At 46.3% G+C, this 22520-nt stretch overlaps 1 protein-coding gene across 50 annotated transcripts in view; it reads left to right on the top strand.

Annotated features, from left to right (window-relative positions):
* LOC138513982 (mucin-19) overlaps positions 1-22520 on the top strand; it is a 1848798-nt gene that overhangs the window by 1658149 nt on the left and 168129 nt on the right. For all 50 annotated transcript variants that reach the window (XM_069629210.1, XM_069629207.1, XM_069629194.1 and 47 more), the window contains 3 exons: positions 12704-12772; positions 13162-13230; positions 13976-14029. In XM_069629210.1, coding sequence (XP_069485311.1) covers positions 12704-12772; positions 13162-13230; positions 13976-14029 — 192 coding nt within the window. The remainder of the gene's footprint in view (positions 1-12703; positions 12773-13161; positions 13231-13975; positions 14030-22520) is intronic.

Here is a 22520-nt window from a genome sequence, read left to right as displayed (position 1 = left end):
AGCCCCAGGTCCTGATTTGTCACGTCGGCCCGCCCGCCCCTCCCCTCCTACTTTAAATGGAGGGGCAGAGGCCTGAGAGGCGAAGCCGATGAGAGAAGGCCAGGAGAAAAGGCCTTCTGTGCTCTTTGCAGCTCCGCTGCGAGCACTTCTCCGCCCCCAATCAGCTGAAAGCAGGATCAGCTGAAAGCAGGATCAGCTATTCATATTTACTTTGGAACATGCTGTTGTTCTAGCACGCTTACGGCCGCGTGTTGTGCCGTCCTATCTAAGATGGATGCCCCTGTTTCCATGACTGCATCCACAACAATAGAAGCTACGATGTTCACCGCTGCAACCCCAGGTTGTGATTCGTCACGTCGGCCCGCCCGCCCCTCCCCTCCTGCTTTAAATGGAGGGGGAGGGGACCGAGAGGTGAAGCCGATGAGAGAAGGCCAGGAGAAAAGGCCTTCTGTGCTATTTGCAGCTCCACTGCGAGCACTTCTCCGCCCCCATCAGTTGAAATCAGAATCAGCTGTTTGCAGCTCCGCTGTGAGCACTTCTCTGCCCCCATCATCTGAAAGCAGGATCAGCTGTTCATATTTGCTTTGGAACATGCTGTTGTTCTAGCCCGCTTACGGCCGCGTGTTGTGCCGTCCTATCTAAGATGGATGCCCCTATTTCCATGACTGCATCCACAACAACAGAAGCTATGATGTTCACCGCTGCAGCCCCAGGTCCTGATTCGTCACAACCGCCCCCCGCCCCTCTCCTCTTACTTTAAATGCAGGGACAGAGGACCGAGAGGCAAAGCCAGTGAGAGAAGGCCAGGAGAAAAGGCCTTCTGTGCTATTTGCAGCTCCACTGCGAGCACTTCTCCGCCCCCATCAGTTGAAATCAGAATCAGCTGTTCATATTTGCTTTGGAACACGCTGTTGTTTCAGCCCACTTACGGCCCCGTGTTGTGCCATCCTATCTAAGATGGAGGCCCCTGTTTCCATGACTGCATCCACAACAACAGAAGCTACGAAGTTCACCGCTGCAGCCCCAGGTCCTGATTCGTCACGATGGCCCGCCCGCCCCTCCCCTCCTACTTTAAATGGAGGGGCAGAGGCCTGAGAGGCGAAGCCGATGAGAGAAGGCCAGGAGAAAAGGCCTTCTGTGCTCTTTGCAGCTCCGCTGCGAGCACTTCTCCGCCCCCAATCAGCTGAAAGCAGGATCAGCTGAAAGCAGGATCAGCTGTTCATATTTACTTTGGAACACGCTGTTGTTCCAGCACGCTTACGGCCGCGTGTTGTGCCGTCCTATCTAAGATGGATGCCCCTGTTTCCATGACTGCATCCACAACAACAGAAGCTATGATGTTCACCGCCGCAGCCCCAGGTTCTGATTCGTCACGTAGGCCCGCCCGCCCCTCCTGCTTCAAATGGAGGGGGAGAGGACCGAGAGGCGACGCCGATGAGAGAAGGCCAGGAGAAAAGGCATCTCTGCTCTTTGCAGCTCCGCTGCGAGCACTTCTCCGCCCCCATCAGCTGAAAGCAGGATCAGCTGTTCATATTTGCTTTGGAACACACTGTCGTTCCAGCCCGCTTACGGCCACGTGTTGTGCCGTCCTATCTAAGATGGATGCCCCTGTTTGCATGACTGCATCCACAACAAAAGAAGCTACAAAGTTCACCGCTGCAGCCCCAGGCCCTGATTTGTCACGTCGGCCCGCCCGCCCCTCCCATCCTGCTTTAAATGGAGGGGGAGAGGACCGAGAGGCAAAGCCGATGAGAGAAGGCCAGGAGAAAAGGCATCTCTGCTCTTTGCAGCTCCGCTGCGAGCACTTCTCCGCCCCCATCAGCTGAAAGCAGGATCAGCTGTTCATATTTGCTTTGGAACACACTGTCGTTCCAGCCCGCTTACGGCCACGTGTTGTGCCGTCCTATCTAAGATGGATGCCCCTGTTTCCATGACTGCATCCACAACAACAGAAGCTACAAAGTTCACCGCTGCAGCCCCAGGTCCTGATTTGTCACGTCGGCCCGCCCGCCCCTCCCATCCTGCTTTAAATGGAGGGGGAGGGGACCGAGAGGTGAAGCCGATGAGAGAAGGCCAGGAGAAAAGGCCTTCTGTGCTCTTTGCAGCTCCGCTGTGAGCACTTCTCTGCCCCCATCAGCTGAAAGCAGGATCAGCTGTTCATATTTGCTTTGGAACATGCTGTTGTTCTAGCCCGCTTACGGCCGCGTGTTGTGCCGTCCTATCTAAGATGGATGCCCCTATTTCCATGACTGCATCCACAACAACAGAAGCTATGATGTTCACCGCTGCAGCCCCAGGTCCTGATTCGTCACAACGGCCCGCCCGCCCCTCCCCTCTTACTTTAAATGGATGGGCAGAGGACCAAGAGGCGAAGCCAGTGAGAGAAGGCCAGGAGAAAAGGCCTTCTGTGCTATTTGCAGCTCCACTGCGAGCACTTCTCCGCCCCCATCAGTTGAAATCAGAATCAGCTGTTCATATTTGCTTTGGAACACGCTGTTGTTTCAGCCCACTTACGGCCCTGTGTTGTGCCATCCTATCTAAGATGGATGCCCCTGTTTCCATGACTGCATCCACAACAACAGAAGCTACGAAGTTCACCGCTGCAGCCCCAGGTCCTGATTCGTCACGATGGCGCGCCCGCCCCTCCCCTCCTACTTTAAATGGAGGGGCAGAGGCCCGAGAGGTGAAGCCGATGAGAGAAGGCCAGGAGAAAAGGCCTTCTGTGCTCTTTGCAGCTCTGCTGCAAGCACTTCTCTGCCCCCAATCAGCTGAAAGCAGGATCAGCTGAAAGCAGGATCAGCTGTTCATATTTACTTTGGAACAGGCTGTTGTTCCAGCACGCTTACGGCCGCGTGTTGTGCCGTTGTATCTAAGATGGATGCCCCTGTTTCCATAACTGCATCCACAACAATAGAAGCTACGATGTTCACCGCCGCAGCCCCAGGTTGTGATTCGTCACATCGGCCCGCCCGCCCCTCCCCTCCTGCTTTAAATGGAGGGGGAGAGGACCGAGAGGCGAAGCCGATGAGAGAAGGCCAGGAGAAAAGGCATCTGTGCTCTTTGCAGCTCCGCTGCGAGCACTTCTCCACCCCCATCAGCTGAAAGCAGGATCAGCTGAAAGCAGGATCAGCTGTTCATATTTGCTTTGGAACACGCTGTTGTTCCAGCACGCTTACGGCCCTGTGTTGTGCCATCCTATCTAAGATGGATGCCCCTGTTTCCATGACTGCATCCACAACAACAGAAACTACGAAGTACACCGCTGTAGCCCCAGGTCCTGATTCGTCACGACCGCCCGCCCGCCCCTTCCCTCCTACTTTAAATTGAGGGGCAGAGGACCGAGAGGCGAAGCCAATGAGAGAAGGCCAGGAGAAAAGGCCTTCTGTGCTTTTTGCCGCTCCGCTGCAAGCACTTCTCCGCCCCCATCAGCTGAAAGCAGGAACAGCTTCCTTTTCAAAAACTGAATAATGTACTTCTGCACCTTTCAGACCACGTGATGCATGTGCTATTATAACTTCCTATCCATCATCTTGTTTCTGTGCCATAACAGCTCCCAGGCCGCCCTCACTAGCATCCACCGTAATGATTGTCAATTCTCTCATATCGAAACATCCCAAAGGTTTAGCCATATCTATTTCCTCCTTGATTCTCAAAAACTCTACATCACATTCACGACTCCATATAAAATCTGCACCTTTCCTTAATATTTTCTGCATCTCCTGAACTTTAGTTGCATAGTTCTCTACGGATTTTTGATAAAACTCTGTCATACCTAAAAATGAACGAAGTTCACTTTTGGTCGTAGGCTTCTCAATTTCCTTCATGGAGTTAATAATACTTTCCTTGGGTTTCACCCCCTCATATGAAACCTTGTGACCCAGGTAATCCACCTTGGACACTGCAAATTTACACTTCTCTTCCCTTAAAGTAATGCCTCTCTCTTCAAAGATTTTCAACACAGCATTTAAACTCCTGCCATGCTCATCCAACGTCTCACCACATATTAGCACATCGTCTTGGAAGCAAAACACTCCCTTTACACATCCAAGTATCCGATCCATAATCTTTTGAAATACCGATGAAGCTGACGCCAAACCGAACGGCAGTCTTCTGAATTGAAACACGCCCTCATGAGTTATGAAAGCCGTAACCTTTCTACATTCTTCTGTCAGCTCGACCTGGTGATATGCAGACGCCATATCAAGCTTTGAAAATATCTTCCCCCGGCCCACCATAGTTAACATCTCACCCATGTTTGGCAAAGGATGCCTGTGAACCATCACGCACTTGTTGAGCTCGCACATGTCTATGCACAACCTCAGATCACCAGAACTTTTTTTTACTACCACAACCGGTGACACCCACTCGACACCTCCTGCTCTTTAAATCACACCCATTTGTAGTAATTTCTTAAGTTAATTTTTCACACCTTCTCTTAAAGAGAAAGGTACAGGCCTAAGTTTCGCAACAACTGGCAAACTACCCCTTTTTAGAACAATCTGGTGTTGAAATCCTTTCACCTTCCCCAAACTTTTCTCAAACACCCCATCATGCTCTGTCATATACTTGCTCGACTCAATGGACGGCAACGACACTTGGAGCACTTGCTGGGGATAATTTTGATCTAATCGGATGGCCAGACTCTTTTGTTCTCTCCACCCCAGCAATGATTGCCCTTTCTTAGTAACATATACTTTACCTTTACACCTCCTTCCTTTGAACTCAAATTCACTCCACACATACCCCGGTAATTCAATCCTGTCCTGATTGTACCCTCCGGGATTGATATCCGGCTCTGTTAATCAAGTTACCGCCCCACACATCTCCTTCTCAAACACACTTCTGGATACCAAAGTAATCTTTGAGCCAGAATCAGCCATCATGGAAACTTCATGACCATTCACTTTCACTATTGCATACGGTCGCTTCCAGTCGTCTCCATTTTCACCATCCATCACAACATTAATGGTATTAACGATGACATTCTGCATTGGAAGTATCACTTCCTCTTCTGACGATCTTCCATCCTCTTCTTCATTGACGTAAAGGACCTTCCTTTGACTGGACTGTCCAAATTGGTAGTTTTTGCAGCAGTTCGCAAAATGACCTTTTCTTTTGCACTTTACACATGTCGCTTTACGACCTGGACACACGATGGATGAAGCAAAATGCATGCTGTTCGCACATGAAAAACACAGTCTGCCCTCTCTTCTTTCTGTTCTCTGCACTGGTTCTTGGTTTCTCTTCTCTTCCCCGACGATTCTATTAGACTGCTTTGTTTTCCCCCTTCTTTTGCTTTTGTTATCTGCCACACTTAGTACTTCACTCTTGACTTCCTTAGGATCATTTGTTTCGTTCTTTGACAACTTCGCGACACATGCTAATGAATGTTCCATGCGTTTTGCAAGGTCTAATACTTCATCTAGGTTGGGGTCACCCCTCAGCCACAATTCTTCACGTATCTTATTAGATCTACAGTGAGTCATAAACTGGTCACAAATATATTTGTCAAATTTTCCTTGAAACTTGCAAGTCAATGCTAAATGTCGCAGGGCCGCCAGATATTCTTCAACCAACTCACCCTGAGCTTGCATCCGCATACGGAAATTATATCGTTCCAATATCGTGATGGTCTTGGGGTTGAAATGCTTGTCCAGCTTTAACAGAGCCATATCAAATTCATTTCCAGCATCACCATCACTGCCATCTCCCGAAGGTTGGGGAAGAGTCTCATATATTCTTTGCCCTTCATATCCTAAAAAGTGCAACAGCAACGCCAACTTCCTTTCGCTAGAGTACGATGTCCCGCCGGCAGCCTTTATATAATGAGCAAATCCCTTGCACCATTGAGCCCATGGAATCTTTGCAGCTCCTGGTATCGACATGAATACCGGTGGTCCAGCTATCCCTGGTAAACCCGCTATGCTTCTTCTTTGGGCTGAATATCCTTCTCACTTGGCCACACAGAGGACCCGCTGCTCGCTTTCCCACCTCGTTGAGCCAGCACAGCTTCTCCCTTTTGTGTGCTGGATTTCACTTCTTAACCAGTATGCTTTCTATAGTCCAGCTTCTATGCGCTTTGTTCTCTGTATGACTGCTGATTGATACTGTATCCCTTGACAATCCAAAATGTGCTGGCACACGGTGGGATAAATGACACTGTTTCATTTATCTTGTCTCTAGATTTCTTTGCAGTGCCCCAAGTACATTTAAGAATCCATGGCTAAGCTTTCTTAGGATTCTTAATGCGCTTCAACCAGCAGCTGTGCAGTACTTTTCTCTTCTAGAATTTCTGGTGCGCCCCTGCTTAGGGTTTTACAGTAACCCGTCTTCCACTGTGCTTTTCTCTTCCCTTCCAGGAACTCTGCGTCCGAGCTTAGGGAAATGTCTGTGGAAACTCTGTGGATCCTTGTTACACCGTCATCGGCACAAACGATGACAGTTTTTATATGGCCAATGTTGCGGCAGCATCGGGCTGGGCGCGAACGGAGGGCACATCGCGAACGTTGCAGCAGCAGAGCGGGCCTGGGTGCGAGCGACAGCAGGGCCTCAGACTTTTATAAAGCGGCGCAAACACTTACTTGGTGTACAGGCATCCGGAATTCGGTGGCCATTCAACGCTGGGCGGTAGCGGAGCGGCCAGCGCAGGGTGAAACTTCGCTCTGGACTGCCGCTACAACGCTTGGGGAATAGCGGAGCGGCAGTGTTTCCGGGATCCTTTCTGGAGGTCTTCTGTCAACATCCCATCCTCGTCGCCATTGTTATGAAGACATTAATGGGCACAGGCAAGTCTTCATAGAATTTATTTATTAAGTTAAACAGGGAAAGACCCCCAAAAACAGCAGAGGCTCCTTACATAAACAGAGGCAAGTTCAACTGACAAACTTAGAACACTGACAGCAATGTAAGCAAACACAGCTTCTGTGACCTCACTAGAACTTGAGGTAATAAACATTCCATGTCATCTAGCTTTTCCATGCACTATAAGAATCTCTATGTAATCAGCAACATCATAACACAACAGAAGCTACGAAGTTCACCGCCGCAGCCTCAGGTCCTGATTCGTCACGTCGGCCCGCGCACCCCTCCCCTCCTGCTTTAAATGGAAGGGGAGAGGACTGAGAGGCGAAGCCGACGAGAGAAGGCCAGGAGAAAAGGCCTTCTGTGCTCTTTGCAGCTCAGCTGCGAGCACTTCTCCGCCCTCATCAACTGAAAGCAGGAACAGCTGTTCATATTTGCTTTGGAACACGCTGTTGTTCCAGCCCGCTTACGGCCACGTGTTGTGCCATCCTATCTAAGATGGATGCCCCTGTTTCCATGACTGCATCCACAACAACAGAAGCTACAAAGTTCACCGCTGCAGCCCCAGGTCCTGATTTGTCATGTCAGCCCGCCCGCCCCTCCCATCCTGCTTTAAATGGAGGGGGAGAGGACCGAGAAGCAAAGCCGATGAGAGAAGGCCAGGAGAAAAGGCCTCTGTGCTCTTTGCAGCTCCGCTGCGAGGACTTCTCCGCCCCCATCAGCTGAAAGCAGTATCAGCTGTTCATATTTGCTTTGGAACACGCTTTTGTTCCAGCCCGCCTATGCCCGCGTGTTGTGCCGTTCTATCTAAGATGGATGCCCCTGTTTCCATGACTGCATCCACAACAACAGAAGCTATGATGTTCACCGCCGCAGCCCCAGGTCCTGATTTGTCACGTCGGCCAGCCCGCCCCTCTCCTCCTGCTTTAAATGGAGGGAGAGAGGACCGAGAGGCGAAGCCGATGAGAGAAGGCCAGGAGAAAAGGCCTTCTGTGCTCTTTGCAGCTCCGCTGCGAGCACTTCTCTGCCCCCATCAGTTTAAAGCAGGATCAGAGGTTCATATTTGCTTTGGAACACGCTCTTGTTCCAGTCCGCTTATGGCCGTGTGTTGTGCCGTCCTATCTAAGATGGATGCCCCTGTTTCCATGACTGCATCCACAACAACAGAAGCTACGAAGTTCACTGCCGCAGCCCCAGGTCCTGATTTGTCACGTCGGCCCGCCCGCCCCTCTCCTCTTGCTTTAAATGGAGGGGGAGAGGACCGAGAGGCAAAGCCGACGAGAGAAGGCCAGGAGAAAAGGCCTTCTGTGCTCTTTGCAGCTCTTTGCTGCTCATTCGCCGTTTGCCACGAGGTTATGCCTCATCCGGCAGGTAAGGAGTCAGACTATTCCCACCTGCATTCAAACCCAAGCCCTATCACCACCAGAAACCTCAGACTATGTGCTCGCATTCTAAAGGCCACCACTTGCTCTCAGCCCCTCACCACGAGCACCCGCAATGCACGGCTATGCTCCCGGACTCTGCCACCCACTTACTACCAAGGTGCTACTTTACATGCAAACAAGGCCAGACCCATCCGCCCAACCTATATAGACATTACAGTCACCTCCAATATAGCTGCCAATGAAGCACTTCACCCCATCGCCAATTGTACTAATTCTATATTACATGTAACCCCTTATGTGTCCAAAGAAAATCTTCTACCCCCATTTTGAATGCTACTATGCCAACTGTTATTCCATGTGTCCACCACCACTGTAAATGAGCCCCCAATGCAAAATGTGTGTTATGCAAATCTTCTACCCCCATTTTGAATGCTTCTGTGCCAACTGTTATTCCATGTGTGTCCACCACCACTGAAAATATGCCCCAATGCAAAATCTGTGTTATGCAAATCTTCTAACCCCATTTTGAATGCTACTGTGCCAACTGTTATTCCATGTGTCCACCACCACTGAAAATGAGCCCCCAATGCAAAATCTGTGTTATGCAAATCTTCTACCCCCATTTTGAAAGCAACTGAACCAAACGTGATTCCACATGCATCCACCACCTCACTCTCTCTCCCCATTGACCCCCCCTTAGCTGTTACACAACCCCATCTCAAATGCGCCATGATCAATGCCAGGTCCGTCGATGCCAACGCTCTAGACATGCTTCACCTCATTACCACCCATGATCTTGATCTGCTCATGATTTCACAAACCTGGTTACATGAGGCCTCCGGCCCTGCACTCTCCCTTGCTATGCCCTCTGGCTACTCCATCACAAGACAAGATCGCCTTTCCAAAGGTGGAGGTGTAGCAATCATTGCCAGAGACTCCCTCTCCATTAGAAAGATAGAGAAATCCCTGCACAACAACAGCGACTACCTCCATGTCAAAATCAACCTCTCTCCCCACTGCACCATTGCTGTTCACATTGTCTATCGCCCTCCAGGCCAAACAGGAGACTTTCAAGCCTCTCTCATCCACCTCCTCTCTGACAACCTTAAAAAATACTCACCCACCCATTCTCCTTGGGGACATCAACCTAGGCCTCCTGGACTGTAAGGACTCAGCAGCCAAATCCCTTGATTCAGCCCACAAGGCACTAGGCTACAAGAACACCATCTTCAGCCCTACTCACACCCAGGGCCGAACTCTCGACTGGATCGCACAGCATAACTGTCCACTCATCATCAATGGTAACACACCCACCCCATGGTCTGACCACCATATCATCACCTTCAGCATCCCCACCACCCCCCCCTCAACTCCGTCACCCCAACCCCTGCCACCTTGCCTCGCAAGAAGCTCCTGTCAGCTTACTAAGGAAAGGTTACTGCCCTTCCTCCAAGGCCCAGCCTTCAGACCTCCTTTCTCCACAGACCCAGAAACACTTGCAACCGCCTATGACGTTGCCATCAAAGCAGCTATCAACTCCATTTCCGCACTCAAACCCTGCAAATCCAAACCCACCACCCACTACAACTCCTGGCTCACCCCGGACCTTCTCACACTCTGCAACGAAAAAAAGGCTGCACTCACACAATGGCAAATGTCCCACTCGGACAAAGAGAAAGATAATCTTTAAAGCCCACTCTACCAAATACAAAAAGGCAATCATCCAAGCAAAGGCTAAATCCTTTGAATCCAGAATCTCGGAAGCCCAATCTATCACAAAAGAAATCTTCGCCATCTTCAGGGAGCTAGAGACTCCCACTCCCGCCCCCCAGAATTTCACCAAAGACAAAGCCAAAGACAAACAACCTTCTCCAAAACAAAATACTAGCCACTAAACAAGCCATGCCTAATATGCACATCCCTGTCCCTCCTCCTGCCTCTGACACCCCCAACCTTTCTCCTTCAAACCCATACAGGAAAAAGACATCATCAACATAATGAGGAATATCAAACCCTCTAACTGTAAAGGTGATGCATGCCCAGCTACCATCATCAAGGACTGTACTGAAGCGCTAGCTCCTTTCCTGAAAGCCTTTGTCAATGCTTCCTTTGCCACAGGGAAAGTCCCCGCCTCCCTCAAGGAAGACTGGGTCCGCCCTCTATTAAAATAAAAACACTCTCGATCCCACATCCCCTATCAACTGTAGACCCATCACCACTGTCCCATTCCTCCTCAAAATACTGGACAAAGCAGCCTACCTGCAGGTTCAGCATTTCATTGAAGAGAACAAACTCTTGGGTCTCCGACAATCTGGCTTCTGCCCCAAACACGGGATTGAAACCGCCCTACTTGACTTGAAAAATCAGATGGACGACACCAGAGACATGGGCAAATCAGCACTTCTTACTTCTTGACGTATCAGCGGCCTTCGACCTCGTAGACCATGACGTCCTTTGCCACCACCTCTCCTCCACTGCCAAATTCTCTCCTGATGCCACAGCATGGATCACCTCCTTCCTACAAGACAGAACCATGCAAGTATTCTCTGACTTAGCCTCTGCCTCACCCACCATCATACTTTGTGGTGTGCCCCAAGGCTCCTGCCTCTCCCCCCCCCTCTACAACATCTTCACACGACCCCTCTTCTTCATCCTCAACGCTATGGATATCTCTTACACCAACTACACTGACGATACCCAATAGATCCTCGTCACCCTCACTGGTAACTGACACTGACTCCTTGACCCTTAACAACCTTTACAACACCATCCAAGCCTGGATGGCAGATGTTGGACTATGCCTCAACTCCAACAAGACTGAACTCCTCCTGGTGGGTTCCCCTGACACACTAACAAATCTAGACTCCCAATTCAGTCATTTCACCATCGACACCATCAAAATACCTTTCTCAGACTGTGTCAAAACTTTTGGAGTCTACTTGGATTCCAACCTCTCCATGGACAGACAAGTCAACGCAATAGCCTCCTCAGCTGCATACCATGCCAAACTAATCAACACATTCAGACCCTTCCTCTCCAAAGAGAACTGCACTAACATAGCCAGAGCCATCGCTGGCTCCAGGCTAAATTACTGCAATGTACTCTTTGTAGGAACTTCCAACAAAAATCTGGAGAGGCTACAAGTCATACAGAATAGTGCCCTCCGTGCAGCCCAAGGTATTGTTAAAAGAGAACACATCTCGGAGGCCAGAAAACTAGCCCACTGGCTACCAATAAAGGAAAGAATCATCTTCAAAGCTCTGACACTGACCCGCAAGTGCATTCACCTCACTGCTCCTGTCTACCTCTCACAAAGGATCCACCCCGTCTCCTCCACATTGCCAACCAGATCACTGTATACCAACATTCTCTGTGTGCCACTAGTAAAAAGAGCCAGAGCGGGCGGATCCAGCTTCCCATATCTCGCACCAACACACTGGAATGCGCTACCTCCCACAATCCGAGGTGAGCCCTCCCTCATTGCTTTCCGTAAAGCTATGAAAACCATCCTCTTCACATAAGGTCCCTCACAGCACCATGATTGCTAATCAAATGTCCCACTGCATAAGCTGCAATGTAATGACCAAATGCATGAGCTGTAATGACAACTATGTTTGTCGCAATCATAATGTGCCAATGACTGCTACCATTCCTGTACCCCTGTAACTAAGCTCCTGCAAGTAACAGCGCCACAATGCCCCTGGGCTGCTGCGCGCCATATAAATATAAATAAAGTAAATAAATAAATATAGAGTGAGGATTATCTTGGAATTGGGGTCCTTGATTGTTTCCACTAATTCAATGGCATTTTCTTGAAAGCTTAGATACAATGTCCTGTTCATTGATTAGCATGACTGGAGATAAAATAGTATGTTTGAATGATAAACTAGAGCTGGGTATTACTAATACAGTAAAGCTTTATTCAAATGCAGTGTACCTGTGTTCCTAGACTATTGACCAAGTTCACTTGTCTTGCTTCTGATTGTCCTCAACCCGTGGTAGCTGAGACCGGCCACAACAAGCAGCTTTTCTACCCCATACTAAAATGCAAGAATAACAAAACATGTATGAATGGGCACAACAAAAGCTGATGTACATAATACCTCTTTCCTACCTGCTCTAGGTTTACGTTTGGTGACTTTTTCTTCCTGAAAAGTCTTGAAGGATTGCTTCAAGCATTTCTTTATTCATTGACAACATAATAATTGACCAAGCTCTAATGCTAGCATGCAGTGACTCATTTATATTACCATCACGCATCATGGAAACTTTTCCAGCTTTTGCAGAGTGGAGGTGCAAGACTCTGCCAGACATGTATGGTTTACATGGGGGTTGGTTCATGATTTAGACTGTGCTGTATATTGTCTCTGAATAATATTTCCAAGCCTCCAGTAACGCAGAGATGTATTAGCAATCAGCAATGAATGATGGAATCTACTTGAGATGCAGCACATTATACAGAAGTCCTGTCGGATTTAGAGGAGCCATTGTCTCATGATGTTCATGTTATTTTCTAGCAACCGTGTCTGCACCCACAACAGCCACTGAAGCCACAACAGTCTCTACAGGCCCAACTAGCACCGGAAGTATGTGTTTCACTGTCTTCAATATATAAGACAATGTATTTGTGGTCTTACATGTAGTGCGTTCTCAGTACATTCTCAGGTTTATTAGCAGAATGCTACGTAATGTAGACAACCTGCATGCTTGTAGCTCATACCCTACATTTTTGGTACGGCCAAATATATACATACAAATGTGCCCTTTTAGAGTTAAAGCTAATCAGAAAACCTCCCGCTAATTCCAACTGCTGCTCAACAGTGATGGGGATCCACATGTTTGGAAGCGGTTGAGCTATAGCAATGACCATTTACCAAACTCCATGCTATCAAAGACAGTGCTGCTGAGGTGGACTAAAATATCTTTAAAGGAAAATGTATGTCATATTCACATTAAAATACTTTTTTCTTTCTAGCAACGCTGCCCGGACCCACTGAAATCACTGGATCCACTACAGTCATTACCGCCCCACTAGTCAGCAAAAGTATGTGCTTCAGTGATTAACAGTAATAGCACCACTAGCATTGCTAACCAATTACATAGCAATGACTGTTTGCTGTTTTTAACACATACTAAAGTTTATCTTCCAAAAAAGACAAAGATTATTGTTAATATTGCTTTACGTGAATATTAAGGTGAATAGTGAGAATGTGTTGGAGTACCTGACTCAAATCACTCGGGTCACATAAAAAAGTGTATTGGGTAACCATGCAGCAAACTGATTTTCACAATATGAATTTACTTATTGGTGCAACTTGGAGAACTTGTGTGCTTACACATTTACATTACCTACTAGATATATTCAGGAAAACAATGCTGCATCAGGTCTGTTGAAACCTTCATTAATACTATTGGGTGTCTGTAGCCAATACGATACTCATTTTGGTAGTACATGATGAAAGTTGCCCTACGTGACCATGTACAGATAATGCGTTGGATCAACAGCTACTTCCATAGGGAGTGCAGACAGAAGAACATGCAATCTTAGAAAGATTACAATTAAGATGTATGAATTATACTTTCCTATGTGCAATGCTCAGTTTCGAATTCTTGTACACGAGCAACAATTTGGGGTGACACTTTTATTTGCACCAATTCATTGCTTCAATTGTCTTTCCATTTTCAGCTTGAGAATAAAACATATTGGTTTAACATTTCTTTTAAATCTTGATTTAGAACATTTCGTAATCATTGTTTAATCATATTCTCATCACAATCCATCTTTCTAGCAACTGTGTCTGCACCCACTGAAACCACTGAACTCACCTCCATTACCACTGGACGTAAGTGTTTCAATAGATGTCATCAATATATGTGGGCACTTCTCACAAATATAGAACTTGTCAATCAATTTGCAAGCCCTCCAGTTCCTTTTGTGATGAACTTTTATTATCACCATGTTTTGCACATATACAATAGATGTGTGTAAGAAATGCATCAAAATGTTATTTACAAAGCTGTCAGTCATTTATTTGTGTAAACATTTGGAAACCTTTAGATTGTATAACTCAAACACCTGGGTTTCTTTCAAAGCAAATATCAAAATGGTCCTTTGTTCACTGGTTCATGTGACCTCTTCATTAATCGTCTTTATCACAACCCTGGCGGTACCATTGTGTGTACTATGCTTGCCACACATGTAATAAAAAAGAAAACCCCTTTTCTTGTTTTATCATTTCTTTGGCAGTCCCCTGTAACAACCTCATAAAGGGCCTCAAGCTCTAGGCTGAGTCTGTAATTCCCCGACTCCGACCTGGAAATTGACTCTAGATTTAATATATCCAGGCACGTACATTACATTTATAATATGAGCAATATTTTATTGTTCTAGTCATCCTTATAGATAAGATATCAGCTACTCTTAGCTCCTAAAAACAGGCAAATATTTTGACAAAACAAAAGAGAGTAAAAATATTTGCAGCAACAAAAAACAAAAAAAAAATCGGAAACAATGTACACTCATGGTCCTGTCCCATACCGCCACTCACACAGCTCTACAGAAAAGATGAGATCACTAGTACCAGAAAAGCAGTGCCAGAGACAGTGCTCTAAACTAAAGACAATTATTTTGATTTTCTTGACTTATTTGGTACCCATTTTGGAGTTGAAATACATTTTGATTTCCCCACAAAATAACCATAGAGGGACCAGGGATTATATATCAGAGACTACAACATTATTTTTCTCTCAGCACCAAAAAAGGGAGTAAAATATTCAATATCTTATCTTGATCCCTAATTGTACTTTACTTTACTTTAATATATTTATAATGCACGCCAGAGGACTCTGAGGCTTAAGGGCGCAGACAAAAGACATATAACCAAGTCAAACAGAGCTGAAATGGCCCAAAAGGCCTTACATACAAACAAATAAAAACCGGTATGAGACAACGGAGGCCAAGACGGATGACAATATTAACCAGTAGCATTATCTAATAACAAGGTCTTTAGCTTCTTTCTGAACATAACTGTCGATCTCAGTTCTCTTACGTCTGGAGGAATAGCATTCCAGGACCTGGGTGCGGCCGGAAAGAATGCACTTTTGATGACCTGGGTCAATTTATAGGTGGGTTTTTTCCACTGGTTAGTATTATTCGATCTGAGATTCCTTACATTCGATTTATTAGCCAGAGCTTCGCTCAAATAAAGAGGGCTAGATCCCATCAAACATTTGTGGATAATCAACAGAAGGCAAAATTCGATCCACACACCAAAAGTGTGTGATCAACTGGATCAATTCATTCACAGTGCGTCACTCTTTCTCAACTCTCATGCTGGACTTCCTTTGCATCTTGTACTCATGGTGGCCCTGAATCATGCTGTTCCCATCTTCATCTTGTATCCTGGCTTGCAACATTATGTGTTACTACTGACTTCTGCAATTGTATTCGCTCTCCACGCTTGCTTCTCGCCTCTTGTTGACTGCTTAATCTCTTTTCTCTCCTCCTTTCCCTTCTCCCTTTTCCTATCTCCTCCCCTTACTTTCTTCTATGCACTTACTCTATCAGAATTGTCCCTGGACCTAATATGATAGCAACCTCGTCTGTTTCCTCCACCCTCCCATTACTGTTTTTTTCCTCCCCACCACCCCTCCAGCACTCTCTGAAATATCGTCAGGACTAGTATGATAGTCGCTTGTTTTGTTCCTCCCCTCCCTTTCTGCACCCCTCTCCCTCACCTTTTGTTTTTCTCCGGCTCTACCAGAAATGTTGTCAGGCCTAGTACAGTAGTCGCCTGTCTGTTTCCATTTTCTTCCCACTCTCCCCCTCCCTTCCTTATCTATGTCTTAGCTCTTGCACTATCTGAAATGTCGCCAGGTCGAGTACGATAGTTAATTTCACATCCTTGCTGTTCATGGCCTGTAAGAATGTGGTTGTATTTTCCCTTGTTCCCTCCCTTGCCGTGAAGCGCTTTGAAACACATTGTGTATAGGCGCTATATAAATAAACAATCATATCATATCATATCATATCGAAAGCTGCGGACAAATCCAGCAGCATAAGCATAGCAACTTGCCCCTTATCCATAGTCTGTAATTGTCTGGATTCAGGTCAAGCAGCACTGTTTCCGTGCCATGCCCTTGCCTAAAACCTGACTACTGTTTGTTTAAAATGACATGTTCATTAAAATATGCAGATATTTGAATGTAAGCCACGCAATCTAACAATTTTATAAGAAAGAGAGTACTCGTAATAGGCCGGTAGTTAGTTGGTGTAACTGGACGTAGGCCAGGCTTTTTCAGTAAGGGGTTGATCAAGGCATTCTTTAAAACTTCTGGAATAATATGTTTTCTAAAGGAAGAATTGACCCATTTACAGAGTCCCTATCAACATGGAAGCACATGTCTTGATTGTCATTGCAGGGCATAAATCCCCTTTGCAACAGGTTGGTTTAAGATTATTAATAATCAATGCCAGTTCAGATTCTGAGATGGATTTAAAATTAAATTGGTTATCTTGCACCTTTTGCAAATGATTGGCCAAATCGTAAGCACTCACTTCTGCGCACACTGTAGCCTTGCTGACCTCAATAACCTTTTTTATCCGGTCAAGCTTACCTAACATCGGGTCCTGAATCGCCGTACAAAAGGTCGCATCTTTAGCAGGAATATCAGATTTATTAGAACCTGGGTCTTCCAATTCCCTCAGGATCTTGAATAATTCTTTTGACTTAAATTGTGCTTTAGCAATTCTAGCATCAAACATATTCGTTTTTGCTGCTATGACTGCTTGTTTAAACTCTGTAGTCGCCACCTTATTAGCCTCCTTGTCAAAGGCATTCTGAGACGATTTCCATGCCTAGAAGCACTAGTTCTTATTGGTTTTGAGTTTTTGTAGGTCTGGAGAGAACCAAGCATTACCTTCTCTCTTGCTAACATACTTCGTACTAAGAGGAGCTAAGGTATTAGTAACTACCTGCACTCTCTTCATATATATATGCGTCCTCGGATGACTCACGTTTGTTGACGTCCTCTGCCATGGGCCGAAACTGGAGTGAGTTTTTTAAGATTCCTAGAGGTTATACTGCTTCTTTTTGTCCCCTTGGTCTTAATAGTCTTTCCACAAATTAATGTGAAATGAATGAAAAAATTGTCTGACCAGGGGCAGGGCAAGAACAAAAGGTCTGTCGTTTTAATGTTATGTACCGCAACCCAATCTAGGGTGTTGCCTTTCTGGTGTGTCAGTGTCACAACAAGTTGATCGAAGCCCAGATTACTTAAAGTCTATTCCAGGGTATTAGCCAAGAGATCATTGCTTTTACCCAACCACAAGTTCAAATCTCATATGACCATCGCCTTCATATTCAGTTTGAGGGTGGGTAGCAGAATATTGCAGAGTTGCGATGAGAATTCTGGCATGGTGTAGAGGGCAGTCTGTATACCAGAACCATATTGAAAATGGTTTCTGCATCCTGTCTAATTTGTATCTGTTTTATTTTAGTCCCTCCGATGCCTAGAACCTCAACTTCCCAGACATCCAATTTAGACTTAAAGATAAAAGCGACCCCACAACCTCTACCCTCTTATCTGTCTTGACTCTGTATATAGTTACCCGGGGGAATGGCTAGCACTAGTGTGGGACCTGCTGCCTCGTAACACCAAGTCTCAGTGAGGGTACACATATCCACATCCTGCTTCTCAATGTTTGTTCCCACAATCAGTGCATGCTTCATCAGTGACCTAGTATTTAGTAAAAGTATTTTTCAATTCAAGTTGCAGGCTGTCTTAGAGCTGTTGCCCCGGCTAGCTGAAGGGGTGTTCTTTTGTTGGGCAGCATCTCCCTGCTGATTAGAGTCAACGGGTGCTGCATCGTTGCAGCCTTCTGGGTATTCGTCATGACTTTAAGGGCTTTCTTCCCTGAACTCAAGCCTGTTCCGAGCTGTTCTATCTTTACCCCATGCATAACTAATGGCTCTGTGGACTGAGCCGACGAGCTATGTGGCGCAGATAGAGGAGCTTGGAGGCTATCCTTTTTGTTCACAGAGTCGGTAGTCAATGTTGCATGAACTTGCCTTGCTAATGATGGCGCCTCTGCAAGGTACCGTTGCACAATTTGAGATCTAGGTGCACTCGCAGGCATGTATGCGCCTTCATTCGTATTAGCAGGATTAAAACTATTCTTAGCAACAGCTATCATAGCCAATACGTGCACGGTGAGGACAAGTATTACTCACCCTGTTTACTGAAACGGGCAGCTGGCACCACAACCCGCCACGGACTGGCACAGACCGACTTGCGCAAATGCACCTGTGCTAACACGCCTGACCTATAAGAAATAGGTCTGAAAAACGAAAATACCGCTGGGATTTATAGTTCCTGTTCATCTAGCCCCTAAGCGTAGACAATTGAAACTAGAGAGGCCTTCAAAGTCAAAAGACCAGCGGAAACAGGTAAGTACGGTCAATCAAATACCGGTGGATAGCGTTTTAGATAACCCCAGGCAAGATCTAGAACAGAACAGATCTAGAACTGCAAAACCAGCAAACCCCAGCCAAGATCTAGAACAGAACAGATCTAGAACAGCAAAACACACACACGTATTTAAAAGTTGCAAAACTAAGGAACACGAGATTTACAAAACTGGGTTCCTAAAACAAAATGAAACACAGGCAGCATATTCTGTCGCTTAATACTGAAAATACGATAGTGTTCTTTCACATGCGTTATATATTCTTCTGGAACACTGTGGTAAGGATGACATACGAGCTATATGCATCAACCTACCAGAAGGCACCCTGAGGTCAGACTTGGACGGTTGCTTGTGTTTTGAATGTAGCTCCTGGTATGTATGCAAACATTGTGCTGTGGTTTTAACTCAAAAGCAAAGAGTAGGAACCCTCATGACCCCAGTCTGGCCTCTAGTTCCCCACCCACTGCTCTCACGGCTTGGCGCATAAGGTGTATTGTCAGTGCTCATGGACGGTTAGCGTCAGATGGCTTGGGGGGGGGTTCCGTTTCATGCCGCTGTTCCCTGTTATGCCTAAACAGGAATGTGTGCACTAGGAGGTAGATGTCAGGGGAAGTAGTTGTAATTATTTAACAACTCGTCTAAAGATCTGTAAGGGAATAGTCCGCGCTTCATTTCCATGAATGAGAGCACACACATGTGAAATGCTATGTCCAAGCAGCTAGTGCATGGGAAATGACTGTATGTGGTTGCCAGTGGCAAACATGAGCACAGGGTATGTACCAAACACCTTAAAAGGGCCACATATGAAGACACAAATGTGCCCTCCTCGTACAAGAACATCATTCTGAATCTGTGAAGAAGAGGAGGTGGGTGTGTAGTCAGGCTTTTTCATCATCCTTACATTCCTGGGAATTATCTCTAGGTCCAATTTGAATAGCCTAATCAATATGCCTGTGTCATCAGTCATGAAAGCTCATCGAACCTGCAAGAAATGAAACACAAATACAAAACTGCTAAAGCTGAAGGATTTCCTAGCTTCTTTCCTATTGGATGCTACTTTTGATGCTTCATCTGCTGCTAAAGCTGAGGGATTAACTAACCACCCAAAAGGTATCCAAGTGCTAGAGAATCTCAACTAGACTGCATCAGAGAAATGAAAGGATGGAAACAGGATGTGCATTAGAAAATCAACACCTTCAGTCAGTGTCTGCCCACCATGGTATGCAATGGATGCCATCACCAACCAGCACATTTCATGGTTTATAAGTAATTGCAAACGAGCAAGGAATTATTGAAGAAGACCCTGAAGTGCTTTCACCTTTGTGGTAGACCAATGTCGTTTATGTTAAATATATGTTTATTCACATTGACAGTGCAGGGTTCCTTTTCAGTTCCTTGGGGATGGGAAGGATGAAGAGAGAGAGCAAAATAAATAGACATAGAGAAATAGAGAGGGAGGGGGAAAAGAGGAAGATAAAGAGTGAGTGAGAGACAGAGAGAAAGATAGAGACGGAGACAAGCAGAGACAGAGCAGATGAGAGAGTGCCGAGCATCGGCTTTCTATGTTATGTCCCTGCTAGGTCTACATAACCTCCTAGGCCTTGACTATGATGAGCAGCATTTAACAGAAGAGTTTCCATTTGGAAGTAGTGTGTGTGCTCGATTTAATCTTATATCAACAGTTCTTGGAACTGATCAAACCAGGCTACACAATACGCTCCAAGAACCGTCTAGTTGGATTGTTCTCTGTGCAATTCCACAACTTCGGGTTAAGTAGTAACCCTCTACTCAATGGAATACAGTTGCAGTTAACATTTTGTTAAAAAACCTCCCTTAGGAGAGCTTTCCGTCCATCCTTTTTCTTATGTTGATGTTTTCAGTGGAGATCGGCCAGAAGTGGACTTAAAGCCGATGTGTTCCGTCACCCATATAGAAGGATGATTCTATAGAACCTCACCCCATGTGTGACTGCTGGGGACCTTCTGGTTCTGCAGGTCCATGCGATGCCTACTTAGAGGTTCTTGAAAGGTGTCATCCGTGGTTTTGAGCATCTTTTATGGTGTGGATGCTTATTCAGGTTCCTGCCGCTTTGACTGTCCTCTACATAAAGGTGTTTACCAAGTTCTTAGCCCCCCTGATAAGAGTGTTGGAAGGGGATGGCTTCTAGGATTTTGCGTTCTGGACAGTTTATTGATTCGGTCAAGCACTTTTTATTAAATCGGTGTGTGCTCTGCTCCGCAGAGAAGGAAACATCTCTGGTGCCCTTTGAGCACTCTGCCAGAATGAAATATTAGACTACTGTGTATGAGTGACTAGCTGGCCAGAGAGCTATTGCAAAATAAGTCGATAGCTGAAAGTCCCTGGACATGTTTCCACCTCCGGTCCATCGTTCTCAAGCTTCTCTGCAGATGGAATACCAGCTCACAAGACTACATGCGCCCTGATTCAGTGTTTCATGCACATCAGAGTATGTTACATTGGTGCTATTAGGATTATCTCAGCCAGGGAGAAGAGTTAATAACAAATCCTATATGTGACAACCCCAGAACATGGAGTGTACCACTCGGATCTCTCAGTGTACTCAGCAGACATCCAAATCTGTGTGGTGGTTGTTCAAACAGACATCTGGGTCGCTAAAGCCTATCTGAGCTGGCAGGGATGAATCCGTCCTGAGCAACTGGATGACATCACTAAGGAGATGGCGGTGCACGAATAATCCACTGTTAGGAGTCTTTCTTGCTGGGAGTGGGACCAGTGTGTCTTTATGGCTGTGATCGATATTGACATCCACTGTGGAATTAAGACACCATCCTCGAGGTGAGGGCGTCCACTGCTTGACATTGAAGGGGGACTCTCATTTCAATGCATAATGTATGATTTTCCTCCACTTCCTTTGGTCATCAGGGATCAAGTAGAGACAACTTTGGTGGATGTGGCAGAGGTGGGGCTGCCCAGATTCTCTCATCCAGAAGCTTTCTGTGGCAGACTCTGTTTCTGAATAGAAATCACTGATGGTGACACGAGTGTCTTGTGTGGGGGGTCACAACTTCCATGTACTGCAGTTTAACTTACAAGCACAGCCTACCACTAAGAAAGATTTCCATTGTCCCATTTTGTCAAGCACTGTTCCACTCTGTGTAGGCCTTTTGAGCTGTTCCCAAAGGACCTCCTCTGTAAAGGACCAGAGAACTGCCTTTGATGATAGCTCCCACAGACCCCCTCCTGTATTCCACTACTGGAAAGAGTGTGGGGAATAAGGCAGCAGGCTCCAACCCTGTGCTGCAAAAGAAAAGAAAGTTCTATGTCCTAGCACCACATAAGCAAAAGTCGAAAACAAGAAATAGAAATCACCCGTAACAGCGTTGCTGGAAACAGGAGAGCTAATCCAGTGAACAACTGGGAGGAAGAGCAGGGACCTAACCTGCATGATGGGACAAGGATGCAAATGGGCAGTTGACATTCAGATCCACTGAGCCCAGTGACAAGAGTGTGCAGGGGGCAGGCTTGGCAAGATTGGAAAGACAACAGAAGGCTAGAAGTAGCTGCCAGGGTAATGAACGGACAGCGAGGCAGAGGAAGTTTATTTATTTGGCTATGGTTGATTTAAATGCCCCTAACTGGACAGCTCAAAGGGGTGCTGCCTCATGCCGCCCAATGGTGACAGTGGGAGGTCCTAGGAAAAGGCACAGGAGTTAAATGGTAGGTCTAGCAGGTGAAATAGAGGTGCAGGAACACTCAAAAGCATCACTTAAATGGAGAACTCATTTAGGAGCATGACACACTCATCCCAAGATTGGCCTGGCAAGATGACAATCCCATGATTGTCTGTAAGGGAACCGGGGGAACAACTGCAGACCATGACACTC

Source organism: Ambystoma mexicanum, chromosome 12, assembly GCF_040938575.1.
Source record: "Ambystoma mexicanum isolate Mex_15411 chromosome 12, UKY_AmexF1_1, whole genome shotgun sequence".
Taxonomy (NCBI): domain Eukaryota; kingdom Metazoa; phylum Chordata; class Amphibia; order Caudata; family Ambystomatidae; genus Ambystoma; species Ambystoma mexicanum.
Note: the sequence above shows the minus strand (reverse complement) of the source record. Positions and strands in the feature narration are given on the sequence as shown.